The sequence below is a fragment of the Durio zibethinus genome, chromosome 26 (genome assembly GCF_047325235.1).
Source record: "Durio zibethinus cultivar Kanyao isolate XHJ-2024 chromosome 26, ASM4732523v1, whole genome shotgun sequence".
NCBI lineage: Eukaryota > Viridiplantae > Streptophyta > Magnoliopsida > Malvales > Malvaceae > Durio > Durio zibethinus.
This window is the reverse complement of record NC_143187.1, coordinates 8,215,410-8,240,074: the sequence shown is the minus strand read 5'-3', so window position 1 is coordinate 8,240,074 and position 24,665 is coordinate 8,215,410. Positions and strand designations below refer to the sequence as shown.

Genomic DNA, 24,665 nt, shown 5'->3' with positions numbered 1-24,665 from the left:
TGGTCCCATCAAAGGCTCTCACAATCATCTGACTATCTCGCATATGAGAATAGTCGATGGGTAGCCTTGCCAAAGTTGACATAGGCATGACATTGATGGCTGAACCATTATCGATAAGGACTTTAGCTATGATATGGCTCTGGCACTTTACTGTGATATGCAAGGCCTTAGCATTTCTCTTTCCCTCCAAAGAAATCTCATCATCACTGAATGAAATATGATTTGGCATGACTAAGTTTCCAGCCAAGTGGTTCACATATTCAACAGACACGTTATGTGCCACGTATGCCTGATTCAACACTTTCAGCAAGGCATTCCGATGTGGCTCTGAGTTCAGCAACAGTGATAACAATGAGATTCGAGCTGGCATTTTATTCAACTGTTCCACAACTGAATATTCGCTATGTTTTACCAGCTTCAAGAATTCACAAACCTCCCTTTCTGATACTGGCTTTGGCTGATCTTCTTCAGGCTCTATCTCTGGATTATTTCATCTTTCTCCTTCTTTAGCCTTCTCCCTTCTAGCCTTCTCTAGCATTTCTGGGGTGTAACATCTCTCACTTCGAGTAATGCCTCCTACACCAGTAATATTGGAAGCATCAACTTTGGAGACCTCTTCTTTTTGCCCCTGCACTACAGTGTCACATCTATATCTCCAGGGCACAGCTTTATCATCTTTGTATGGAAAAGGAGTCGGGACTTTAAAAGTTACCGGCCTAGGGAGGAGCTTGTCTATGACTGATTTTGGTTTGTTTCCACACCGAATTGTCACTGGTTTGGGAAACAGCTTTTCAGGCCTATCAGTCATGCACACCTCAGCATTCTTCAAGCTTTTTTTTTCTTCGTAGACCTCCATCTGATGTGAATTCAAAAGTTTTTGCACCTTTCGGTGAAACTGTTTACAGGTCTCAATGGGGTGGCCTCTTGCCCCACTATGATACTTACAACTAGTACCAGCTATATATGCTCCATGATAGCTGTGTGGACTTACCAGTTGTATCATGTCTACTTTTCGTAAGACATCAAACAATTGATCGAGAGGTGTCTTAATATCTACCACTTCTTTCTTCACATGGCGCTCATGCTCTTCACCTATAACATTCACATTATGATTTGGCAAAGGATTGCCACTAACATTTGGTGCAGTCATCCCTTCAGTGTCAAAGCAGATCATCCCATCCTTGATCAACCGTTGCACTTTATATTTCAGAGTAGTGCAATTTTCGGTGGAGTGACCAGCAATCCCATAATGGTAGTCACAGTGGGCAGTGGGATCATACCACTTGGGGTAAGGTGGCTTGAGGGGTTCCAATTTACTTGGAGCAATCAAATGATTGTTGTAGAGCTCCTTGTATAATTCCGTATAGGTCATGGGAATAGGGTCAAAAATAGGTCTTTCGTGAGTGGTTCGTTGCTCCCGCGAGCCACCAGCAGGGTTAGTTGGGCGAATTTGTGGTTTTGGGGTAGGTTGAATGTTAGAACTGTACATGGTGTTTTGGGGTTTATGAGAGGTTTGATAGGTTTGGGGGTATGGTGGTTGGTATGGGTGAAAAAAAGTGTTATTTACAGTGGGGTGATAGGGTAGATATTCTGGTGGGGGGTAGGGTGAATAACCCCTAAGTTGCTGTCTATCAAAACTCACAGCCTGAGCTTCAGTTTTTTTTTTCTTCGGGATTCTTTTGCCAGATGCTTCATTCCCTTCTAGCTTGCCATTCTTGATGGCGCTCTCAATGATTTCTCCCAAAATTACCATATCGGCAAAATTTTTTGTTGCATTCCCTATCATCTTTTCATAATAGGGAGGTTTTAAAGTGCTAACAAATAGCACTGTAGTTTCTTTCTCAGTCAGAGGAGGCTGTACCTGAGAAGCAATATCTCTCCACCTCTGGGCATACTCTTTAAAAGATTCGTTCGCCTTTTTCTCCAGATTCTGCAAAGACAAACGATCTGGGGCCAAATCGATGATATGTCGGTATTGACTGATAAAGTCATGTGCCATATCGCTCCACGAGCGAATGCGAGTCCTGTCCAGCTGAACATACCATCTGGCCGCAGAGCCAGTAAGACTGTCTTGGAAAACATGCATCAAGAGTTTCTCATCCTGTGCATGAGCTGCCATCTTCCTGCAATACATGGTGATGTGGGTTTTGGGGCACTTTGTACCGTCATATTTTTCAAATTTTGGTGCTTTGAACTTATGGGGGATAACCACATCAGGAACTAAGCAGAGCCCAGCGGCATCTACTGACCCATAGAAGCTAAATCCTTCCACAGCCCTTAGCCTTTGTTCTAGCATGTTAATCTTGGAACTTTCTTCAGCCTCTACTCTCATCTTTTCCTTCTCCTTCTCTTTTAAATCATCTAGATCAGGAATTGGTTCTACTGCCTTTTCAGTGAAGACAGGATTTATATAGCTGTTATACTGCCCGGGGTTGAAAGTCGATGGCATTCCAGGATATGTTGGATATGCGAAGTGTTGTGGTGGGACCTCTTGAGCAGACTGAGCTTGAGGTGGGCCAAAACCTGGAGGGTACAGGGGGTCAGCTATTTCTTGTAATGGGGGAATTTGCTGGCTTGTACTTCCTTCAACTCCTTTTCCTTTATTCATATTATTGAGGGCCTCCAGAATCTTGCTTAGCTCACCCTCAATCTTCTCCTAGGCTTTCTCTATCTTTTCAAATCTTTGGGAATTTTCCTGCTCCATTTGCCTTACTCTGAATCTGGTGTTGAATCGATGAGTAAGATTTTCGCTAGACGGAGCTATCCTGGAACCTTGAGTACCATATCTTAGAATCAGTAAATTGGCATGATCATCACATGGTTATTTTGTAAGTGTAATGAATGAGAATGCAATGAATGAGAATGTAATGAATGAGAAATGCATGTATGCAAAGAACATTTGCCTCAAAACGGTATTCAACTAAAAAATTTCATTTATTCCAAAAAACTTTGGTCTACATTAAGTTTATCATCCTAGCATTATAGCCATAAAATTGTTTGATCTGTTCATACTGAGCTTTGGCTTCTTCTATGAAGTTCAAGAGACGCTGTCCATGTTCTCCTACTGGGGCCACCACTTGTCTTAATGCCTCTGCCTCTTCCACCATCTCTCTTGCCTTACGCACCTCTTTATGGATTTGGGCTGTTAAGTGCTCAATGTATTTCTGCCTCCCTAGGTTCTCTCTTTTACCACACCAGACTTGGTATGATAATTCTCTATGTTCTCTAACCAATGCAGCAATGTGGTCTCCTTGTTCATCCAACCTTTGACTTAGCCCGCTCAAATAACTGTTTAGCATGTTAATTTCTGCCTGTGCTTCAGTACTTTCTTCTTCCAATTCGGCATACTCTTGCTTCAGTCTTGTGTTTTCCTCAGTCAGCTCGACAATGGTTATCCCTTTGGCCCTTTCTCTCACACATAGCCTCTTATGCTCCTGGTGTAACCTTGCTAGATCTTCAGTAGCTGCATCACGTTCTCTAGCAATCTTATGAACTTTAACTTCATAATTTTCAGCTCTACCTTTCCACTGGGCTTTTTCTTCTTGAAGTTCTTGAATCTCTTTCTTTAACTTGATCTTTTCAAATTCAAATTCTTTTGTTGCCAGCTCTAACTCTGATGGTATCTCTTCAAGCTTTTCTTCTGTCGGTGGTTGAGAGACTTCATAAGTGAATACCATTTCCTGTCTTCTCTTTGTTCTCCAAACCAAGTAACCTGGAGTGACTTTTTCAGTGAATGGTCCAGGACTCACTCTTTGGGGATTTTTCCATGCTTTGATCATCCCATTCATCCTCTGAAATGCTTTAGGCTCACTATAAGAGAAATCTAACTGATGAAGCCCATAAGTCATAGGAATAAACTGTTCTCCCCCCAATTGTCTCCTCACTAAGAGCGGTGCATAATTCGTCACTCCCCATAAACCTAGAAGTGGAACCACTGTATTATCTCCACATTAATATAACATAGGCTCTCGATTCATCCATGGGGCTAACCATCTCACCCTGGCACCTTCCAACTTTTGCAAGAAAGTTATCCATTCTTGTTTAGACTTCTGCTTTGACCACCCACTTTCACAGAACTCTTTGATCGAAAAGCGATTACGGACATAAATCTTCGAGAAAGCCCCATTTCCTTGTTCAAAATGGCTTTTCATCCATACGTACAATAGCTGTATGCATCCTATGAAGCGCCCTCCCTTTCGAAGACAATAACTCAAAGATCTGATAGTCTCTGCTAATATTACCGTTGAAGGATTACAGCCATTGATCACACTCTCAAAGAAATCAACCACTGCTATCTCAATATGTCTCAAAACCTTTGGAAAGATTACCAGTCCGTATATAGCCAAGGCAAATATGTCTAACCCTCGTTCTTCATTGATGTGTTGCATCAGAAACTCATGAAAGAACTTCCAAGGTAGGCAAACCTGTTCTTGTTTCTTCTTTGTATGAGAATCCACAACTTCCTTGTCTATCCCCATGAGTTGAGCCAGACTTTTACGAAATCCTGACTTATGTTTTTTGACATATATCTTGTCAGGAGTTTTTAGATGCAAACCCAATAAGACCGAATATTCTTCTATGGTGGGAGTCATATCAGCTTCGTTAAAGATAAAACACCTGTATGCAGGATCCCAGAATTGTGTTGCAGCTCTAATTAGTTGATCATCAACAGCCACTGCTAGAAGGTGTGCTATATGCCCATGCTTCTGACAAAACTGCCCTTGTCTTGACAGACTCATCTTTTTCCAGATGTCAACCAAATCTTCTAAATTGTTCTGTTTGAGGAGGACAGATGTTTCTTGAGACAGAGTAGACTCATACCCAATTGGCAAGCAATCTCCCATCTTCAATTGAGTCTTTTCTGATAGGGCCCTTACTTCATTAGGTGTCCCACAGGGTGCTAATACTGATGAAGAGCAAACTAGGCGTTCATTGGTGTCCATGAAAAAAAATTGTTGAAGACCGTTTTTCAAGCAAATGTTCTTTTATGCAACCTTATGATATGCGTATGAACCAATGCAAAAGAAATAAGAAAAAGGTTAGTATACCCAGAAAAAGAACAAATAACTAAGTAATTTTACACATCACACATCACACAAAATAAAAGGGATGAATCCTATACTTTTGGTCAATTCTAAAAAGGAAGAGTGATAGCTCTATCTATAGGTTAGGCATTCTTAAGGTTCACTATATGTGGTTTTAGGGTCAAAGTCTAAAGGTCCTCAAATTGTTCCTTACATCCTTGTCCATCACAGACTAGTAAGGCACCCTAATCCTCACCCATTACAGGCTACAAGCGAAAAAGGTTCAATTTGAGTGGGAGTATTTCGCTAGCCACTGCGGAGGTATTAGACCTCACGAAAGCAATAGGTACTTTACTCCCTCCTAGAGGGACGGAGCTCGGGTGTAGAGCTTATGTTATGCACATGCACATGAATGACATAATTAACAAGATAAATAAACAGGAATGAATAATAACACATATATACAAAAATGGTTCAATTTTATTAGGCTTTTGGATAACACAAATTATTTGCTGGCCTGACTCTCAAAGTCCCCAGTGGAGTCGCCAAGCTGTCGTAACGTCTAGATCCGGGGATCTATCGCTAGACATTGACTTTTAGGGAGTCGCCACCAATCTTTTTTGTCTAGGTGCGATTGGCCACCTAAGGAATCTGTCCTTTCAGGGAACACCTAAGTTTAAGGGTCCCTAAAAGAATAGGTTCAGGTCTGCTAACCAGAACAGGGTTCGGGAGTTCGGTTACGTGTGAGGAAGGTTATAGCACCCTCACAACGCCCATCAAAAGATGGTACCAGCTTAAACTTGTGTTATCCAAAAAGCCTTAAAATTTTACCAAGTAATTAGTCGTTGGAAATTATTCTCAATTGACTCTAATACTTTTAGCAGAAAATTGAGAAAATTCCCTCACCTCAGGAGTATGCAAGAAAGAACTACTGTTTCACTTGCAGAGGCTCCGTCGTCGGATTATTTAAAAGAAAAAAAACAAAATCAAAATTAAGATAGAAAGGAAGGAAAGAATGATTTTTTTTTGTAGGAAAAATTGATACTTTCAACTTTTCCCCAAAAATATTTTTTTGGAAATTTCGATTTTCAAGGAAAATTGATACTTTCAACTTTTCCCCAAAAAATATTTTTTTGAAATTTTGATTTTCAAGGAAAATTGATACTTTCAACTTTTCCCTAAAAATATTTTTTTTTGAAATTTATTTCTGAGGAAAATTGATACTTTCAACTCTTCCCCAAAAATATTTTTTGGAAATTTATTTCTAAGGAAAATTGATACTTTCAACTTTTCCCTAAAAATATTTTTTTTGGAAATTTATTTTTCTTTTAAAGAAAATTGATACTTTCAACTTTTCCCTAAAAATATTTTTTTTTGGAATTTTTTATTTTTATTTAAAGAAAATAAAAAATAAATAAAAAGAATATTACATAAACCTAATCTAATAAATAAAAAATAAAATAAACAAATAAACAAAGAAATAAAAAGAATTCAAAGAGAAAAAAAAAAAAAAAAAAAAACCTGGAGCAGCTCGGATCGCGACTCGGCTCGGCTCAGCTCAAGGAAGAGAAAACGGCTCGGGGGAGCGGCTTGGCGGCTTGGCTCGGCTCGGCTCGGAGGGGGCTGGCACGCACGGGTTAGAAAGCAGGTCGACGCCCGGGTCGGGTCGGGTTCGGCAAAACGCGCGGATCCCCTGGTTAACTTAAAGCCCAAAACGACGTCGTTTTGGGAGGGTATAAAAGGCACCTTCCTCCGTTTTTTGGCAGAACGCTCCTCCCCCTCTCTCTCTCTTCTTCCTTTTTCTCTCCCTTCTCTCTAGAAACTGAAGAACACCGGTGTCGGATTTTGGAAAATTTCGTCGGAATCTGGAAATTTCGCCGGAAGATCGCCGGTTTCTGGGATTTTTTGCCGAAAACTGGACTGGTCGTCGGAAACTTCAATGTTCGCCGAAATTATTGCCGGAAAATTCAAATTTCGTCGGAATTTTCGCCGGAATCTGGAAATTTCTGGGAAATTTCCAGAAAAATTTTTTGCCAAAAATCTCTAAAAAATTTTTCTCACTCCCAGAACACTCCTAAACTTTTCCTAGCTTTCTATACACCTCCTTTTCTCTCAAATCAGTAGCTTTGCTTACTGTTTTCTGTGTCCTTTTCTCTGTTCCAGGGGGATCCCTTTTATAGGGGTTGATCAGGAGTTCCTGATCAATCCCAATTCCTCCTTGGACGGGAATTCAGTCTTTGAATCCAACTGGACTCTTCTGATTGAATTCCCCTCCAGAGTGGGATTCTTCAACTTTGAATCTTAGCCATCCAGAATTAAAATCAAAATAAATAAAAAAAATACTAGATAATCAAAAGATATGATAGTATAAAAATAAAAAAAAAATAATATCAGATAATTCAGAAAAAAAAATCAGATAAAATTAACAGATAAAAAAAAAAAAAAAACATAAGATAAACCCAAAAATATATTCCAAAAAAAAAAAAAGAAAAAAAAAAGATAATAATAATAAATATATAACTATATACATACAATACATATAAATCTAATCTAAATAAAAATAAATACACAAAGATATAAATAATAATAATAATAATAAAATACATAAAATACAAAAGAAGAAAAAGAAAAAAAAATACAGGATTGAAATGGGCCTTACCCCTTTGGGCCAAGCCCAATTGATCTGGGCCCGGACCCAATTGGGTGTCTACATGTATAAATCTTTTTCATACTTTTTTTCTAGGGTTTTTTAACCTTTTCTTTTAAGTGACTTAGTGAGCTTTTTAAAATATTTAAATTATAAAAGTATATATTTCTTATGAATTTTACTTTTCATGTTTAGGACCTTTATACTAAACTTTTTTTCAATCTTTTTTTTTATAAGAGTTACTTGATATTAATAATATATCGTATATATTTTTTAATTTGTAGTTTTTAAAGGAAAAATATTTACAGATGTGTTAATGTTATACTCTGATTTAATTTTTTTTTAGTGTATGATTTGATTTAATTGTGTCATGTAGCACACTCTTGCTTTTTTTAATTTTGCTTTTTGAGGTTTTTCCTTTTTATATGTAATTAATTTTTTAAAAACATAAAAAATATATTTTTTTAAAGATTATATTCTTTTTTGTTTGATCCACTTATATTAATTTTTTTTGTTCTTTCTTTTTTTTACTTTTCTTTTACTTTTTTTTAAAAATATTTAATAAATATTTTTTATTTTAATTTTTTTTAAGAATCGCTTAGAACCAAAAATATGTCACGTATTTTTTAGCTTTTTCATTTTTTACATATTTAATAAATATTTTTTTAGAATTTTATGTTTTTGTAATTGTCACTTGATATCAAGATTATGCTACGTGTTAATCTATTTGATTTGTTTTTTGACTTTTACTTATATTATTTCTTTTCTATTTATATTTTATATTTAATATATTTTTTAAAATATTTTTAAAAATTTTAAAATATCTTATCCATTTTATATTATTATTAAAAATATGTATTTTTGTTATTTTTTTTAATTTAATAATTTTAAAAAAATAATATTAGCAGGAGACGTTGATATCACATCCGAATTTGATTTTTTTCTCCTCTTTTGGTCTTTTTTATATCAATGATATAAAATTCTTTAGAAAAACTCATTCTTGTCCTTTTTTTGCTAATGTCATCTTGATATATATAAAAGTATATATTTTATAATTATTTAAATTTTATATTTATATATATGTATTATATTCATAAAAGTTATTATTTAATATTTTAATGTAAATAATTAATATTTTTAACTTAATGGAAATGTCCATGTGGCATTCTTTATGACTTTATTTTATTTTTTTATTTGTTTTTTTCATTTTTTATTTTTTATATTTTGTCAGAATAAAAATTCAATTTAGATATTCAGATGCTCTATATGATTTCTTTTTTTTTTTAATTAGATAAATTTTATAAAAGATTTTGATAAATAAAAATAATAAAATAAAATAAATTTAATCCACAGTAATGCACAAGTGTTTCACCTAGTTATTATTATATTTGGTATATTATACCTAACAGTTTTATGAAATTTGGGTGTCTCAATTCTAAAAAAAAAAAAAAAAGCATATAACTATAAAAACCCATTTCTTTTCTCGTTCAAGCTGGTGACAACTCAAATATCCAAATCAATCTTCATATTTATTTTTTTTTTATTGTTTTAAGTTCAATTTCATCATAATGGTTTTTCAACAAATAATCAATTAGTTTAATTTGTTCACAAATCTCAGCCTTGTCTTTTTGGCATTTTTGTATGTAGCCCCCAAAGTATTTTTCTTTCTAATATATAGTCGAATGATAAATTAATTAATTACAGTATAACCTAATCTTAACGGATTTAAAGCTAAATTATTTTCTCAAAACTCTGTGCCCTTCGATGCTAATTTTAGCTTCAACAAGATGTCGAAGAATACCTCGCCTTGCTGTTTATATATATATATATATTTTTTTTATTTTTTTTTTATGAAAAATTAGATTGCGTTGAAATCAATTATCTCTTGGTTTAATTATGAGATTTAGGTGCCCTCTTTTTTTAAGGGCAGTTTCTTAGGCAACTTGTGAATGGATATGAACTAATAACCTACAACGTTGAGGCATTTTCAGATTAATAAATATATGCGTGTTTGGAAAAAGCTCACATCAATTTTTTTTTTTTTTTGAAGATTAAAATAAAGATATTATTTATAAAAAAAAAAAGTTGTTATATCTATGCACTCCCATCTTAGCTAGAGAGTCCGCAAAATAATTAGTTTCTCTAAAAACATGTACAAAAGTGATGTTGTTTACCCTAACGAAGAGATTGTACAGCCTATTCCGCAAATCATTATACTTTCAAGGGCATTCACTTACTTTGTTGAGCCAAGCTGTAACAACTTTGGAGTCGCTTTCGATAATGGTATCAAGCAAGGGATCCAGGTTGGCATTTGCCACAATAGTAAGGGCTTCAACTACCGCTAGCAGCTCTGCCTGGTTCGACTCCTTGATTCTAACATTCTTGGAAAACATTAGCAATACTTTTCCCTTCCAATCGCGGATACCACCTCATATTCCTGCAGGACTAGGCTTACCTATAGCTGATCCATCTACATTGATTTTCCAGGGGAAGAGACCATTCGATGTTCCTCCTGCATTCTTTTTTATGGAGAGGAATGGATATACTTTTGAAGCTAGATACATAGTTTGATGGCAGGGAATTTAAATCTAGAAATTTGGCACTCATCCACCACGCCAGTCTAGTACAAATCAGACTGAAGATATTGTCAAATGAATTGATTTTCTGCTTAAAGACTTTTTTGTTCTGGGCTAACCAGATTGACCAAACAACAACATAGAACAATGTATCCCAAATAATCTGATGTTGATTTTTAATAGAGAGGTAAGTCTACGAATCGACAAGACAATTGAATGAACCAGGAATAGCCCATGAGATGCTCCACTGATTGCAACACTTGCACCAGATGTTCCAAGCCAAATTACAAAAGAGGAAAAGATGGTCAATGGATTCAGCTTCACCACAAAAAGTACATTTACTTTCTATGTTCATCACACAGCCTCCCTTATGCAATACCCCAATCACAGGAATGCCACCTTTTAGAGCTTTCCAACAAAAGACTTCAACTTAGGAGGGGCAAAACCTTTCCAAATATATTTTTCTGTAGAGACTGTGTTACATGTGGCTTTCTCCAGCTGAATGCGAAAAGATTTGCGGTGGTAAACGCCATTGGTAGTATGCATCCATATGAGGCGGTCTTGAGCTTTGTTACAGAGTGACACAGAATTTAGAAAAGCTGTAAACTGCCTCCAGGTTTCAAGTTCCCAATCAAAAAGATTCCTTCGAAGTAAAATTTGCCATCTTCAAATTTACCCATCCCATTCACCATAGTATTTTAGGAAACCATCTTTATTAATGAAGAGAAAGTATATTCATCCAAAAGCCAACTTTAATGATAGACCTTGAATCCATTTGTCACTCCAGAAGCGAATATTGGCACCATCACCTGCACAAAAACAAAAACTAGATTGTATAATGTTAGAAAAGCACCTCCCATCCCAAGTGTTTTGAATATCACTCCATATCCGAGAAAGCGAGCGAGATGGATAGGAAGCAGGCCACAAATCCTTAGCAGAGAGGTTATATTTGTTACAAATTACAGCCCTATAAAATGCTTTCTGCTTATTCCCAAACCACGTAAACCATTTCAACAATATTGCTTAGTTATAATGCAGCATTTTAGAGATACCCAGTCCTTTTAAAATACTTACTTCTATATATTGAGTTCCAGTCCATCAGCCTCATATTCCTTTTATTCTCATTGTCTCCCCACAAAAACTGTCTCTCCATTTTCTCCAATTCTATTAGAACCCCTCTTGGAGCTTTAAAAAGTGACATTAAATATATGGGGAGATTAGCTAGAACTGACCTAATCAAAGCAATTCTACCACCTAAAGACAGCAACTTACTCTTCCATATGTCTAGCCTATTTCTGAATGATTCAATGACAGGTTGCCATGTAGATATTAACCTCGGATTGGAGCCTAAAGGGAGCCCCAAGTACTTCGTGGGTAGATTATCTATTTTGCAATGAATTTTATCAGTCCATTCCGATAGAATCTGTGAGTCTATGTTAACTCCGATCAGCGCACTTTTTGAGAAGTTGACTTTCAAGCCCGCTGCTAACTGGAAACACCGGAGGACTCTTTTGATTGTAAGAAGATGCTCAAATTTTGGTTGACAAAAAATAATAGTGTCATCTACAAATTGAAGATAAGTTATCTTTAGACCTCTATTCCTGACACTTATTCCTCTGATGAGTTCCAAGTCAACAGCCTTATTGAGTAAAAGACTCAATGCTTCTGTAACCATTACAAACAAGAATGGAGAGAGGGGATCGCCCTGTCTAAGACCTTTTTGCATCTCGATAGGATTTGTCAGGGATTCATTTATTAATATTGATATTGAAGCCGGAGAAATCCAACCTCTAATCCATCCAATCCATTTATTTTCGAAGCCCATGAGACTTATAATGTACAGGAGAAAGTTCCTGTTGACCTTATCAAAAGCTTTCTCAAAATCTAACTTGAGCACCAAACCTCCGTTTGCTAATTTTTTGAGGCTGTCAATAACCTCATTTGCAATAAGGATGCTATCTATAATTTGGTGGCCTTCCACAAAGGCGGATTGAGTCAGGCTAATGAGAGAACCCACTACTTGTTTCAATCTATTTGCTAAGGTCTTTGCCAGAATTTTGTAGATGCTCCCTATTAATGATATTGGTCGAAAGTCGTTTAGAGATTCTGCAGAGTGTTTTTTTGCCGCCAGAGCTATAAAAAAGCTATTGATCCCTTTCGTGAGCTTTCTCGTGTTGAAGAACTCTTGGAAAAACTCCATGATTTCCAACTTGAAGAGACTCCACTTTCTTTTCATAAAATTCATGTTAAAGCCATCTGGACCTGGAGCTTTTTCACCATTACAAGACATAATTACATCCAGCACTTTCTTTTCTGAAATGGGAACTTCTAATTGAAGGGCTTAACTAGGGGTGAGCACATTCGAAAATGCATTTGAGAATACCAGAGATGGGCCTTTATCTTTTACGAAGTGCTCTAAGAAATGCTTTTTCACTGCATTTTTTATTTCCTTAGTGCTATTAAGTTATCTGCCGTTGAAAGATAGGTGGCTAATAAAGTTATTCCTCCATCTACTACTTGCAATACAATGGAAGAACTTTGTGTTTCTGTCCCCTTCCTGATGCCATTTCAGTCTTGCCTTTGTCTCCACGTTTGTTCTTCTATAGCCTGTGCATGCCATAGTTCCTTCCTCTTCGCATTGATCATAGTACTGACTTTAACATTGGAAGGATCGGCCTCATGTTTTTTCTCCAGACTGCTAATCTCACTATTGAAGAATTCTATGGATTCCATCATGCCACCTTTTACATAGCTTTTCCAAGATTGAATGTCCTGCTTTAAACGTTTCAGTTTTTGGTGAAGCCTAAAACCTGCGAAACCTTGCACCTTGTAACTGTTCCAATTTTCATCCACCGGCATGTTAAATTCACCATTTTGTAGCCAATGATTAAAGAGTTTGAAGGGCTTCAGTCCCCAGGCCATAACATCAATGCCCGGATAAATGGCTATGTGGTCGGAAAAAGAACCATCTAAGCTCTATTGATTAACTGATGTAAAAGTAGATAACCAGTTCATGGATAGAAGGAATCTATCGAGTCGGCTCATTGCTGGAAAGTTATTCCTTCTGTACCAAGTGTATTTTCTCCCTATTAGTGGCAGATCAACAAGCTCTGAACCTTGGACATTGAAATCATTAATGGATTTGGAGCAATCTGAAGTCCCGACTCTTTCTTCTTCACTTAAGACTGAGTTGAAATCACCTGCAAAGCACCAAAATTCATCATCATTAGTTATCAACTGTGCAACTTCCTCAAAGAAAAACTTTCTCTCATTGACATTATTAGGGGCATAAATATTAATAGGATTAAAGACTCCAGGGAATCCCGAGAAAGTTCCTTTCAACTAAATGTATCTTTCTTGAATCACAGAAGATATATTGAGCTTTACTCCATATACTGATAAGCCCAATATATGGAGTAACTGTGTTTGAAATTTATGTCATTTCCCCTCTAAAGCTGTTGAATGATTCTGTTCGATACCCCTTGGAATTTCGATTCTTGGATGAATACTAATGAAGGTTTTTCCTTAGAAATCAATTTTTTAAAGGCCCTCCTTTTTTCTGATTTTCCAATTCCTCTAATATTTTTGAAATTAACTTCATTGAAACTAAATAAAACCCCATGAAGGAAGAGAAAGCATGAAATTTTTAAGGGTTAGCCTTTGCATCCTCGTCCTTCTCCATAGCCATAAGCTTTTTAGTTATATCCTCATCGTCCATGTCTCCAGTTAATCCAAGGAGCTTACCAACTTCCAATGTCTTCTCAGCCTCTATTCGTAGGATTCTATTTCTACTTCTGATATCTTCATCTGAAATGAAAGCTTCCTCTAGCATTTGTAGCTTTAGAAGGTCAGCTGTATTTTGTGACTGGAGCTTCTCCTCTTTACTTTTTTTCTGAGCTAGTTTTCTCTTATTTACTGGAACCTTCTTGTTAATATCAGAATCAAGCACCAGCATCGATTTCCTACTTCTCCCAGCATTTTTTGTTTTCTTGGTTGGGTTTTCATTTAACGTTTTTCTTTTCTCACTGGGGGCCATATTGGTTATTGCAGCCTTTTTGTTTACAATACTTCCCTCAGCCATAAACATTTCTTTAGAGCATAAGGCTATATTGAGCCCAAAATTCTCTTCCCCGTCATTAATGGGTCTTTCCTTGTTGAACTGCTCATTTTCACAATCATGTGGATTTGGGCTAATTTGCTCTTCCACCCATTTTTTTCATAGGCCTACCACATTTCCCCAAATCAGAAACCTCAAACTCCTCCACTTGAATAAACCTGTTTTCTGTTGAGTGCAACTCTAAATTATCTATTATCATACAACCCACATCATCAATGCTGCCTTGAGAATGTCACAAATTTGAAAAGGACGGCTTATATATTGTTCTGCCAGCTGTTGTATTCATTCCCGAAAGAATACTGGTTTTCATTTTACTTCCATATTCCTGCATGCATGTGAACTGCTTCTCTTCCTCTCTGTATTCTCCATTGACGCTTGAGTTAACCTCATTGGGAGAACTTTCATTGGACATGGATAGGATGAATTTTTCCTTTGTAATCTTCTTCACACTGGAATTCCATAAAAAGTCAGGCCTTTTTTCGATAGAACATCGGATATTGTATTGGATCCCTTTTAACTCAACATGTATTGAACTGGATGGTGAAGCATCTTTGTTCATAAGAGATAAAACTCTTGCTACATCCAAATGTTTTTTGAACATTGTACTGTCATCAATTGATATAAAACTTCCCCAAAGATCACCAATTTTTTTGAAGAAAGCATAAGACCAAGCATGAAGAGGTATATTTTCTAACTTTAACCACACAAACTTATTGTTGCTAATGAGATCAGCAGTCCATGGCACTATCCAAAAGAACCATTCGCTAAGCCATGTTTTCCCTTCTTGCAGCATACCGATCGTTTCTTCTTTTGATTCAAATGTTAAAAACACCAAACTTCCCCCCATCATCACAACTGAAAAGTGAGAAACGCCTTGACTAAAAATATGTCGTTGAGGCATGTGAATGGATTGAGGATTCTTGACCTCTGCTATAGCACATTTATCCAGCCACTCCAACTCTAATTCTTGGTCTTCCAGAACAATCTGGTTCTCCCTTGTATGACCTTTTTCATGTAAGGAGTCCAATGATACAACAACCTTTCGTGCTTCGCCCTTTGGCTCTTCGCCCTTTGGAAAAAGCACACATCTAACTTATTAAGAGAGAAAGAATAATCAAAGCGACGTCAAAATTGGTATTCTTGGGCGTGCTTCAACACTCAAGTAAATGACTAGGTACGGAAAAAAGGAAGCTGGTGAAAGTAGCTAAGAATAGTTGGAGTAGAAAAAAATTTATCTTCCAACTCTTTACCACGAAAGAAAGAACGATTAAAGGGACAGTAGAGTTAGGACTTTGGGTGCATTTCAACGTTCAAGTAAATGACTAGATAAGGAGGAAGGTGAAAAGAAGCTGATGAAAGTAGCTGAGAATGCTTGGAGTAGGGAAAAACTTACCTTCCATCTCTTTACCTGAAAGCTTTTGTAAGTGATTTGTATGGTGTAGGTCAATTGTAATGTATGCTTGCCTCAATTAAGACAAGTGGCAAATAGGTAACAATTTTAGCAGGACAAAAGAAGTATAGATGGCATTCTTAGAGGTGTCTAGGTCATTTTTTCTGTGTGAGCCTCTCGAGTTTAATCTTATCTTGAACCTTTAGCTTATTGAGTCTAATAAATGAAAATTGTTAAATGTGGCAACTGAACAGGAGCTTAATTAATTATTTGGAATTTTTTATCCTTCTGGTTGTTTTAGATTTTGGATTATTTATTTTTTAAAATGTAATTTGACTTCTATTTATCAATTTGAGTTGATAAAAGGTTGGATGGATCTTTCAAAATTATGGTTGGGATATTCATTTTACTCTAAAAAACTAAGGTCTAATTCAGAGTCATTTTGATTCGAATTATTAACTTCTTATTAAACATGTTGGATGCATCATCTAAAATGAGTCTTTGTTACTTTTACCCAAGCCAATTTAGAGTTGTGAAATGATACAAATTATCACTTTCTTAGATTTTCTTCAACATTTTCTTTAAATTTCCCAAATGACTAATTAATGAAAAATAGGAATTTACCAAGGGATCGATTCAATTGTTGTTTGCCTCGACAATAAAAAGGTTTTAGGTTCAAGCACCGATGAATGCTATCTAGAATGTAAGTTTTGGTGACTAAGAACAATGCATATTTTTGTAACCAAATTTGGAGATTGGGACAGCCTATAGATCTATTCCTTAATTTCTTTTACCAAATAAAAACCATAAGAAGTGAATTAATGAAATGAATTGAAGTAGCTAGGCACATTTTCTTTGTCCAAAAGGAAATGAAAAGTTTGTTATGATTTTCTCGGGAAAAAGGGAATTTATATTCAACATTTTCTGAGTTTTTGACTTTCATAACCAAAAGCTAGCCAGCACAAACAGGAAGAGCTTACAAGTAACAATGCCAATATCTTTTTGCCCAAAGAAACACCGAACTGGAAACATGGAAAAGAAAAAAATAATTACATTTTCAAATTGGAAGCTAGACATGCATGTTCAAGGATGTGTCTCCTTGATTACTCCAAGTTAGTGTAAAACTGAAAAGGAGAGGAAACATTATCATTGCATAGGAATATATATTTTCTCAAATTTCTAAAAACAACAAAAGATCAGATGATAAACTTTCTGGATTCTTTCAAACAGATTTCCAGTGGCTGTGATCCATGGCCACCATTTTTGCTGCTCAACTTCATTTAATGTGGGGGGGGGCTGAATATGTCCGAATGAAATTTTTTACTTGGACTGAAACCCTAGCCACCCATTGATAATTATTCATTGGCTTAAGCATGATTAATTTCGGGTATATTATGTAAAAACCAGTACTTAGCCTAACATTCTTTCATATTATTAAATACCTTCTGAGACTTACCCAAGACAATTTCAAAAAGCTTGGTGGCAGTTTCTAGATTGGGAATTGCCTCTGACAAGCCTTTGGGGCCACAACTCGATTAATGTAGGACCCCTTGTGGGATGTTTGTAGTACAAATTGATTATCGCCAATTGCCATCAATGTCATACGGACTTACTTTGCTAACTAATAATGATAATACGAAAGTAATTGATGGCATGGCCCGCTTCTGCTGCTTTGAGAAAGGATGTGGGGATATTATGAGGTTGAACTTGATTCTACTATACATTTTTTGTCACCATGCTCCCCGACCCTCTCAGTTGAGAAATACATATTAAAATTTTCTTATCCTTAACGATCAAACAATTGAAGAAGAACTGAGTCCACGGAAGTACTCTATGAAAATTTTTTAGTATAAGCTATACAAAGACGATGGTAATTAAGGCATGAACTTCGAGGTCAAGGAGAAAATATTATTGAAAAAAATATATAATGTGGAGGCAATTACAAGTTTTATGCTTAGTTGTTGGCTTAAGCTGAGAAAAGTTTTTTTTTTTTTTTGACAAAAAAGGTGTGTTGTGTATTTATTTCATTTTAGCTAGTTTCAAACTATAATTGAGGTTGGAAGGAAACAATTAACTTTTTTCTAACATCATTAATGACAAAGACACAATAATAAGTGTGAGTTTAACTTAAGGCATGATTTTACATAGAAAAAAGAAGGTGAGATGGTGACTGCCTAAAATTGCATTTATGGGATTAGGTCTTTGCATTGAAAGTATTGTATTCACCTCCTCCTCATAATCATTCGAATTCAATTTCAAGACAATCGAAAAAATCTCTTAATATTTCAGAGAGAATGTTTAGTTGTAATTGGAACAATTTTATTTTCCGTACTTCCCTTAGCCTTTGTTAATTTTTCAACGATCATATAAACTTATAATAACATTCTCCTTGAAAGAAAATCGAATCCCCTCATCATGTAGATTTCTCAAAAGTGAAGACATATGGTTTGAATTGGAACCAGTCCACTGTTTATCACAGAAAAAATGAAGCAAACTAATAAATTTCTTTCCTTTTTTCTACTAAACATGTTAAACCTCTTGCTTTGGTTGTTCTATTGGCCTACTCTATTATTGTGTAACACAGCCTACCCAAATCAAAATCCTAATTCTAAGGGTGGATCATTTTGAGAATTGCTTAAAGTCATGTCAATCAATTTAGTTTGGCATTTGATTTTTGACAAAATTAGCATTGGCTATACGTTTTCAACAAGGAAAGAAAACTCTTTTTTGTCTCTCCCTTTTCACCCTTTTCATCAAGAAATTTATCACATCAAGGAAGGTGCATTGTCCTTTCTCTTTGTAGGTTTAGCCATGGATGGATGAATTTTAACTTAGTTTTTACCTCATTTATTTTTCCCTGCCTTTTGAGAAATTCATACGCAAATTGGTAAAAGTTAAAATTATGTCCAAATAGTCGGAATTTTTAATTATTCGAAAAAGTTAAATATTTCATAAAATTAACCAATAATCATATGATTTGTTGGTAAAATATTGAATTTTTAATTTTAATGACAAAATTTAATATCTAAGAATTTTAATTACCGATTATTTAAAAAAAAAAAACATAAAATTAGACAATCGAAGAATAGTCAAAATAAATAGTATTAATAATTATCATGAAAAATCTTATTCCCGGGTATTTATTTTTGCTTTTGTGGTGAAGCAAGAGAGAAAAGGGCCATAGTTGCCGTCAGTCAAGGTGGTCCTGATGTAGATACGGGGAAGAGTTTTCTAGCTGTGACCCACAAAGAGATTTTGACCAACGAGAGGAGTGATAATTACAGCACCTTTTCCATTTTAGAAATGAGAACGTTTAGAATTGAAGCAACGAATAGAAAGTGCACTCAAAATTTTGTGAAAGTTTCTCACATCCCAAACTATAGAGCAAGAAAAGAAACAAGAAAATCAATGCTTCCAGCTTGATGCAGTCCTTTATTGCATCATCCTATTGAAATTTCGGTGAAGAATGTTACTTTAATAATTAGTGTTTAACGGTACCATTTATTAGGACATGATTAATGAATATAATTCATTGAATAAAAAGTTGTTTCGTAGATGGAAGAGGGGGAAAGAACTAGCTTTCATGGAATAAACGTAAAGATGAATTTCTGGTCAAAATCTATAGCTTTATCAATCTCATCTTCTTTATATATACCAAAAAAAAAAAAAAATCCTCTTCTAAGGCTCCATTTGGAAGCAACTGAAGTACCAGTGAGGTGCAGTTGTCATAAGAATATGTGATTACTGGAGCTTTATTTCCCAAATGATCCAATGATGTGTTTTTTAAAATGCCAGTCATCAATTGGTCATTTTTATCCAGTTGATGACCAGCCACAGATTTCTTTTTTTCTTTTTCATTTTTATTCTTTAAATTATATTGTAATATTGAAAATTAAAGTGCAAATTTACGAAGATTCAAATGATAATTTTAGAAGAAAATCCTTATACTCAAGTCTTCTAGAGATTAAATGATATATATATATGTATTTGAAGATTTTAAAATTCAAATTGCAAAAATATTAATATAGGTTAACAAATTTATAATCATTCATTCATTGATCAAATTACTACTATATGAGTTGACAAAAACAACTATAGTTAATACTTATTTAGGAAAACAACAAAGAGTCAAACATTATTTGGATTGTTATGAACAATTACAATATTTTTTTATGTTAGAAATAGTGACTTAAATCTCATAATAGATTTGTTTGAGATTAATTAGATACTACTTCATGGATAAGAAGACTTGCAGAAGAAGAATTATAAGAGAAAATAAATTCTTAATAAGTAAGTTTGACTTACAATAAAAATTCTAAGAAGAAAGAGATTTTTAATAGACAAATTTGTATACTTATAAATAGATGGAGTTTCTATAAAGTTATGTATGAGAAAAAAATATAAAAAAATTATAAAATTTTATGAGATAGACACCCCATAAGATTAATGAAGATTTACGTCTTATGAGTGTGTATATTTGTATGTTTATGAATGAACTAGAGAAGATTAAGAATGTCCAAATAGGTATGGTGCATGTAAGTAGATTAGATAAAACTGAAGGATTTATATAGGTATGGTGCATGAGTGCATAAGGATATGTGTTTGTTTGAGTTGAAAATACTCCATAAGACTAAAAAAAATTAAGAGGACTTATGGGTATTAATTATTGAGTAATTGATATGATTTGTATGTTTGTACTTTTCTACAATTAATGAATTTTATTTTTCATTTGTGGATATAGGTTGATTAGATCAAATCACATTAAATTATTGTTTCTTATGTGTTTATTTGATTATTTGATTATGCTTCTGCTGTGTTAGATGTTTAATAGTATTGAGGCTTTTATGCCTAACAAGTGACATCAAAACTGCAGTGATCCCCAACAATTGGTATCAAAATATGGTACAAGCCATGGGAAGAGACAAATCTAGAGAGCTTGATTTAAGAGAAGAGTTCGAGTTTATATTTTAAAGATTGGAGATTGATTTGCATGAAATGTAAAGACACATAAGAAAATATGATTATCGAACTTTCATTGCAAGTAGAGTCAAGCATATCTAGCATGAAAACAGATGATTTGATGAAATTTGTGTCAAGATAGAGATTGTTGAGAATAATTACTCAAATTTCATAACAGATTTATTTGAAATTTGTTAGATATTACTTTATCGATAAAAAGACTTGTAAAAAAAAATTTAATAGGAAAGAAATTTTTAATAAGTAAATTTGACTTGTAGAAAAAGAATTCTAAGGGAAAAAATATTCTTAACAGGTAAATATATATACTTAAAAATAGATGAAGTCTCTATAGAGTTAGTTATAAAAAAAATATATAAGAGAATTGTAAGATTTTAAGGGATAGACACCTCATAAAACTACTGTAGATTTACATCTTATAGGTATGTATGTTTGTATATTTTGAGTAGATTAGAGAAAACTGAAAAGGTCCACATAAGTATGGTGCATGTGAATAGACTAGAGGAGATTAAAATGATCCATATAGGTATAGTGCATTGATGCATAAGGGTATGTGTTTGTTTAGGTTAAGAATACTCTATAAAACTAGATGGGATTAAAAAGACCTATGGTTATTGATCGTTGAGTAGTTGATATGATTTATATATTTATAATTCTCTACAACTAGTAAATCTTATTTCTCATATGTAAATATAAGTCGATTAGATCAAATTACATTAAATTATTTTCTCTTGTGTGTTTATTTGATCGTTTGATTATACTTATACTGTGCTAGATATTTAATAGGATTGAAGCTTTTATGCCTAATAAGTGGCATCAAAATTATAGTGATCCCAACAATTTGCTCTTTCCAAATTAGGAAATTAGTTAGTATCAAAATATCAAGAAAGTCATTTTAAATGATGATAATAAAAATGAAGCAATAATTGAAAATATTCCATTTTTTGTTTAATAGAAGAAATTTTTTAAAAAAATATATGAATGTAATTATTATAAACTTAATATTTTTTTTAAAATTGTCATATATTTATATTTTCTCATTATGTATATGTATAACATAATTTTCACCTAAAATTATATGAGTACTTCTATTTGCACCTAAGCTTCTTCTCCATAAACCCCAACTTTTTAAGTTTTAATAAAATTATTTAAATACCTATTAGTTAATTACATTTTTGTCTTTCATACCCTTTTGCGAAAATTTATTTTTAAATGCTCTTGAAGGTTTTTGAAAATGAATGTTCAGAAACCTTTAAGAACTTCCGAAAGTTCTTAAAAACTTTTAAATGTCTATTTCCATAAAACTTGGATTTCTGGAAGTTATTAAAGGCTTCTAGATATCTATTTTTGAAAACCTTTAAAAACTTTCAGAAATCTATTTTGGAAAGTTTCAAATTGCACCCAAACATTTTAACATGAAATTTTACGAAACTAAATATGAAATCAAATGAAAAAGTAGAAAGAACAAATGATTTGACTTTAATTTTATACTTTTTAACTTCAAATTGTTAAAATTTTCTTTGAATTTAGCTTGATTAAGGTTTAAAATCCTTTAAGTTTTCAATTGGGAAAAAAGAAAAAGGAGATGGGAAGTGAAAAAAGGAATATGGGGTGTTTGAGTTTTTGGTATGGGGTATATTGAGTAAAAAATAGAGTGTTAAAAGTAGGTGTATTGAGTAATTATTGGGATGCAAATAGCAATATTCAAATTATATACTTAAAGATGAAAACATAGGACAAAGTTTATTACTTTCATTGTTGACAATACATTTATATGTAATTATATTTTGCTAACAAGTATAAAAATTTCATACACCAATCATTCAATCAAATCATTAATAAATCCTATTTTAAGATGTACTATTTTACCATAAACTAAAAAATTTGAAGAATATTTTAGAAATATTGACTTAATTTATATTAATATATTTATTTAATTTAGTTTTGATACTTGTATTATAATAAACTTATGATTTTAACTTATTATTACATATTAAACTATGGATAGCAAATCATTTAGCATACATTGTGTTTTTTTTTCTTTTTAGATATACGCAAATTAATATAACATAGTAGTAGATAATTGATAATTGATAATTTAGTAATTAATTATTGAAAACTTAAAAGTAATCTATATAACTTAGTAGTAATCAATTAATAATTTGGTAATAAATAATTGATAATTTGATAGTAAATCATTAATAGTTTAGAAGTAAATCACTAATAATATAGTAGTAAATCAATGATAATTTAATTTTTCAATTAGTGATCTTTTTTATAGTTGAAGTTGTCAAAAATTAAATCTTGGTTACTAATATAAATCAAGTTAATTAAGACATTAATTTTGGGAGGTTAGAATAAATCAACCATGAACGATGAACCTATTCAATAAAAAAATTTAGTAAAAAAATTTTAAATTTGAATGAAACAATAATATTATTATATAAAATAATTATTTTATATGAGACATGCACTTTTGTTGCGGAAATCCATTGTTAAATATATAATGGTACAAATTTTATCAATAATTGCTAAAAATATATTATAAATCACCAAAATTATATGAAAGGTCACCAAAATTACATTAAGAGGCTATCAAAATTTTATAAAAAATTACCAAATTGGTATCAATGATTATAAAATTATATCATAAATTACTAAATTAATACCAAAAGTTACCATTGAAAGTTACAAAAATTACCAAAACATAACAAATATTATCAAAATCAAAATTATACTAAAAAAGTTATACAATTTTACTTATATTATAGCAAAATCAAAATTAAATTTTAATATTTATCATTATTATCATAGTATAAAAAAGTCATTTATTGAATTGAAATTTTAAAGATAAAAATTACACATACATTACGCACGTGCCAAAGACCAAAAAATTAAAAGGTCTCTTCCTTTGGTTGAAGAATTAAACTTACATAATCAGCATACTTATACTTTGAATTGATTTTGCTAGAACATTTTTTTTAATACTGCAATTTGGAAAACAAGAGACAAATAGCAAAAATAAAAACACTAACCAAAAAGAATATTTATCTACCAATTCTTTGATTGCAAGAATTGGTGCCCAAGCTGCATCTCAAACTTAAAAAAAAAAAGTGCTTTGGAAGCCTAAGAAGTCTGAAATGAATGAGAGAATGCAATTCTGAAGCAATGAAAACAATGGATGAACAGATTACGCCTAAAGTCAACAGTGTAATCAATGACCAAATATAGGCAACGAAACAAAGGACCATAAATTTTGTCCAAATTAACTTGAAACACAGTTCATTTCCATGGTAAATGGTTCTAATATTAATGCCTGGCTAGCTTAGGTGGGTATGGCAGAGTGACAACTCCTTCAGAATGATTGTCGCCATTGCCATTTCCCAACTTGCAACAACCATTGTAACGTCCAAATCAATTATAATGTGAAAGAAGGTTAAATATTGTACAATTAAAACAGGATAAATAGATTTATGTGTATCTAATTTTTTAAAATCTATATAAAAGAATCACTTAAACAAATAAACCAAAAAAAAAAAAAAAAAGCACATAATTGAACAAATCTAATATAAAGTTTGATCAAACTTATACATAGTTAGACTTGAACTTAAGATTTCAAGACTTCCTCTTTATCACCAAGCCAAATTCTCATTGGTGTTATAAACTTTTTTTTTTTTATTCTTATAATTAACATAAGGAAGAAGAAGTGGTACAAGTGGGGTTGGCAACTAGCCATGAGGAAAAAAATGACCCCATATTATTCAGCTCAATAACTCTATGAAAAAATGAGGAATAAATTTATGATTAGAATACCAAATGTCTTTTTTTTTTTTTTGTGTGTGTCTTCTAGGGTTACCCTAAACAATTAGAATTTAGATTTTCAATTAGAAAATTTAAAATTCGAATCTTAAAAATAGATAATGAAATTACGAAA

At 33.2% G+C, this 24,665-nt stretch overlaps 1 protein-coding gene across 1 annotated transcript; it reads right to left on the bottom strand.

Moving 5' to 3' along the window:
* Positions 1-9,835: 9,835 nt before the first annotated feature.
* Positions 9,836-14,674, bottom strand: LOC111318680 (uncharacterized). Its single transcript, XM_089755961.1, has 2 exons — positions 13,906-14,674; positions 9,836-13,447 (listed from the first exon to the last, which is right to left on the bottom strand). Exons 1-2 carry the CDS (start codon positions 14,332-14,334, stop codon positions 13,427-13,429), a joined length of 450 nt encoding a protein of 149 aa, XP_089612087.1. The 5' UTR covers positions 14,335-14,674; the 3' UTR covers positions 9,836-13,426.
* Positions 14,675-24,665: the final 9,991 nt, after the last annotated feature.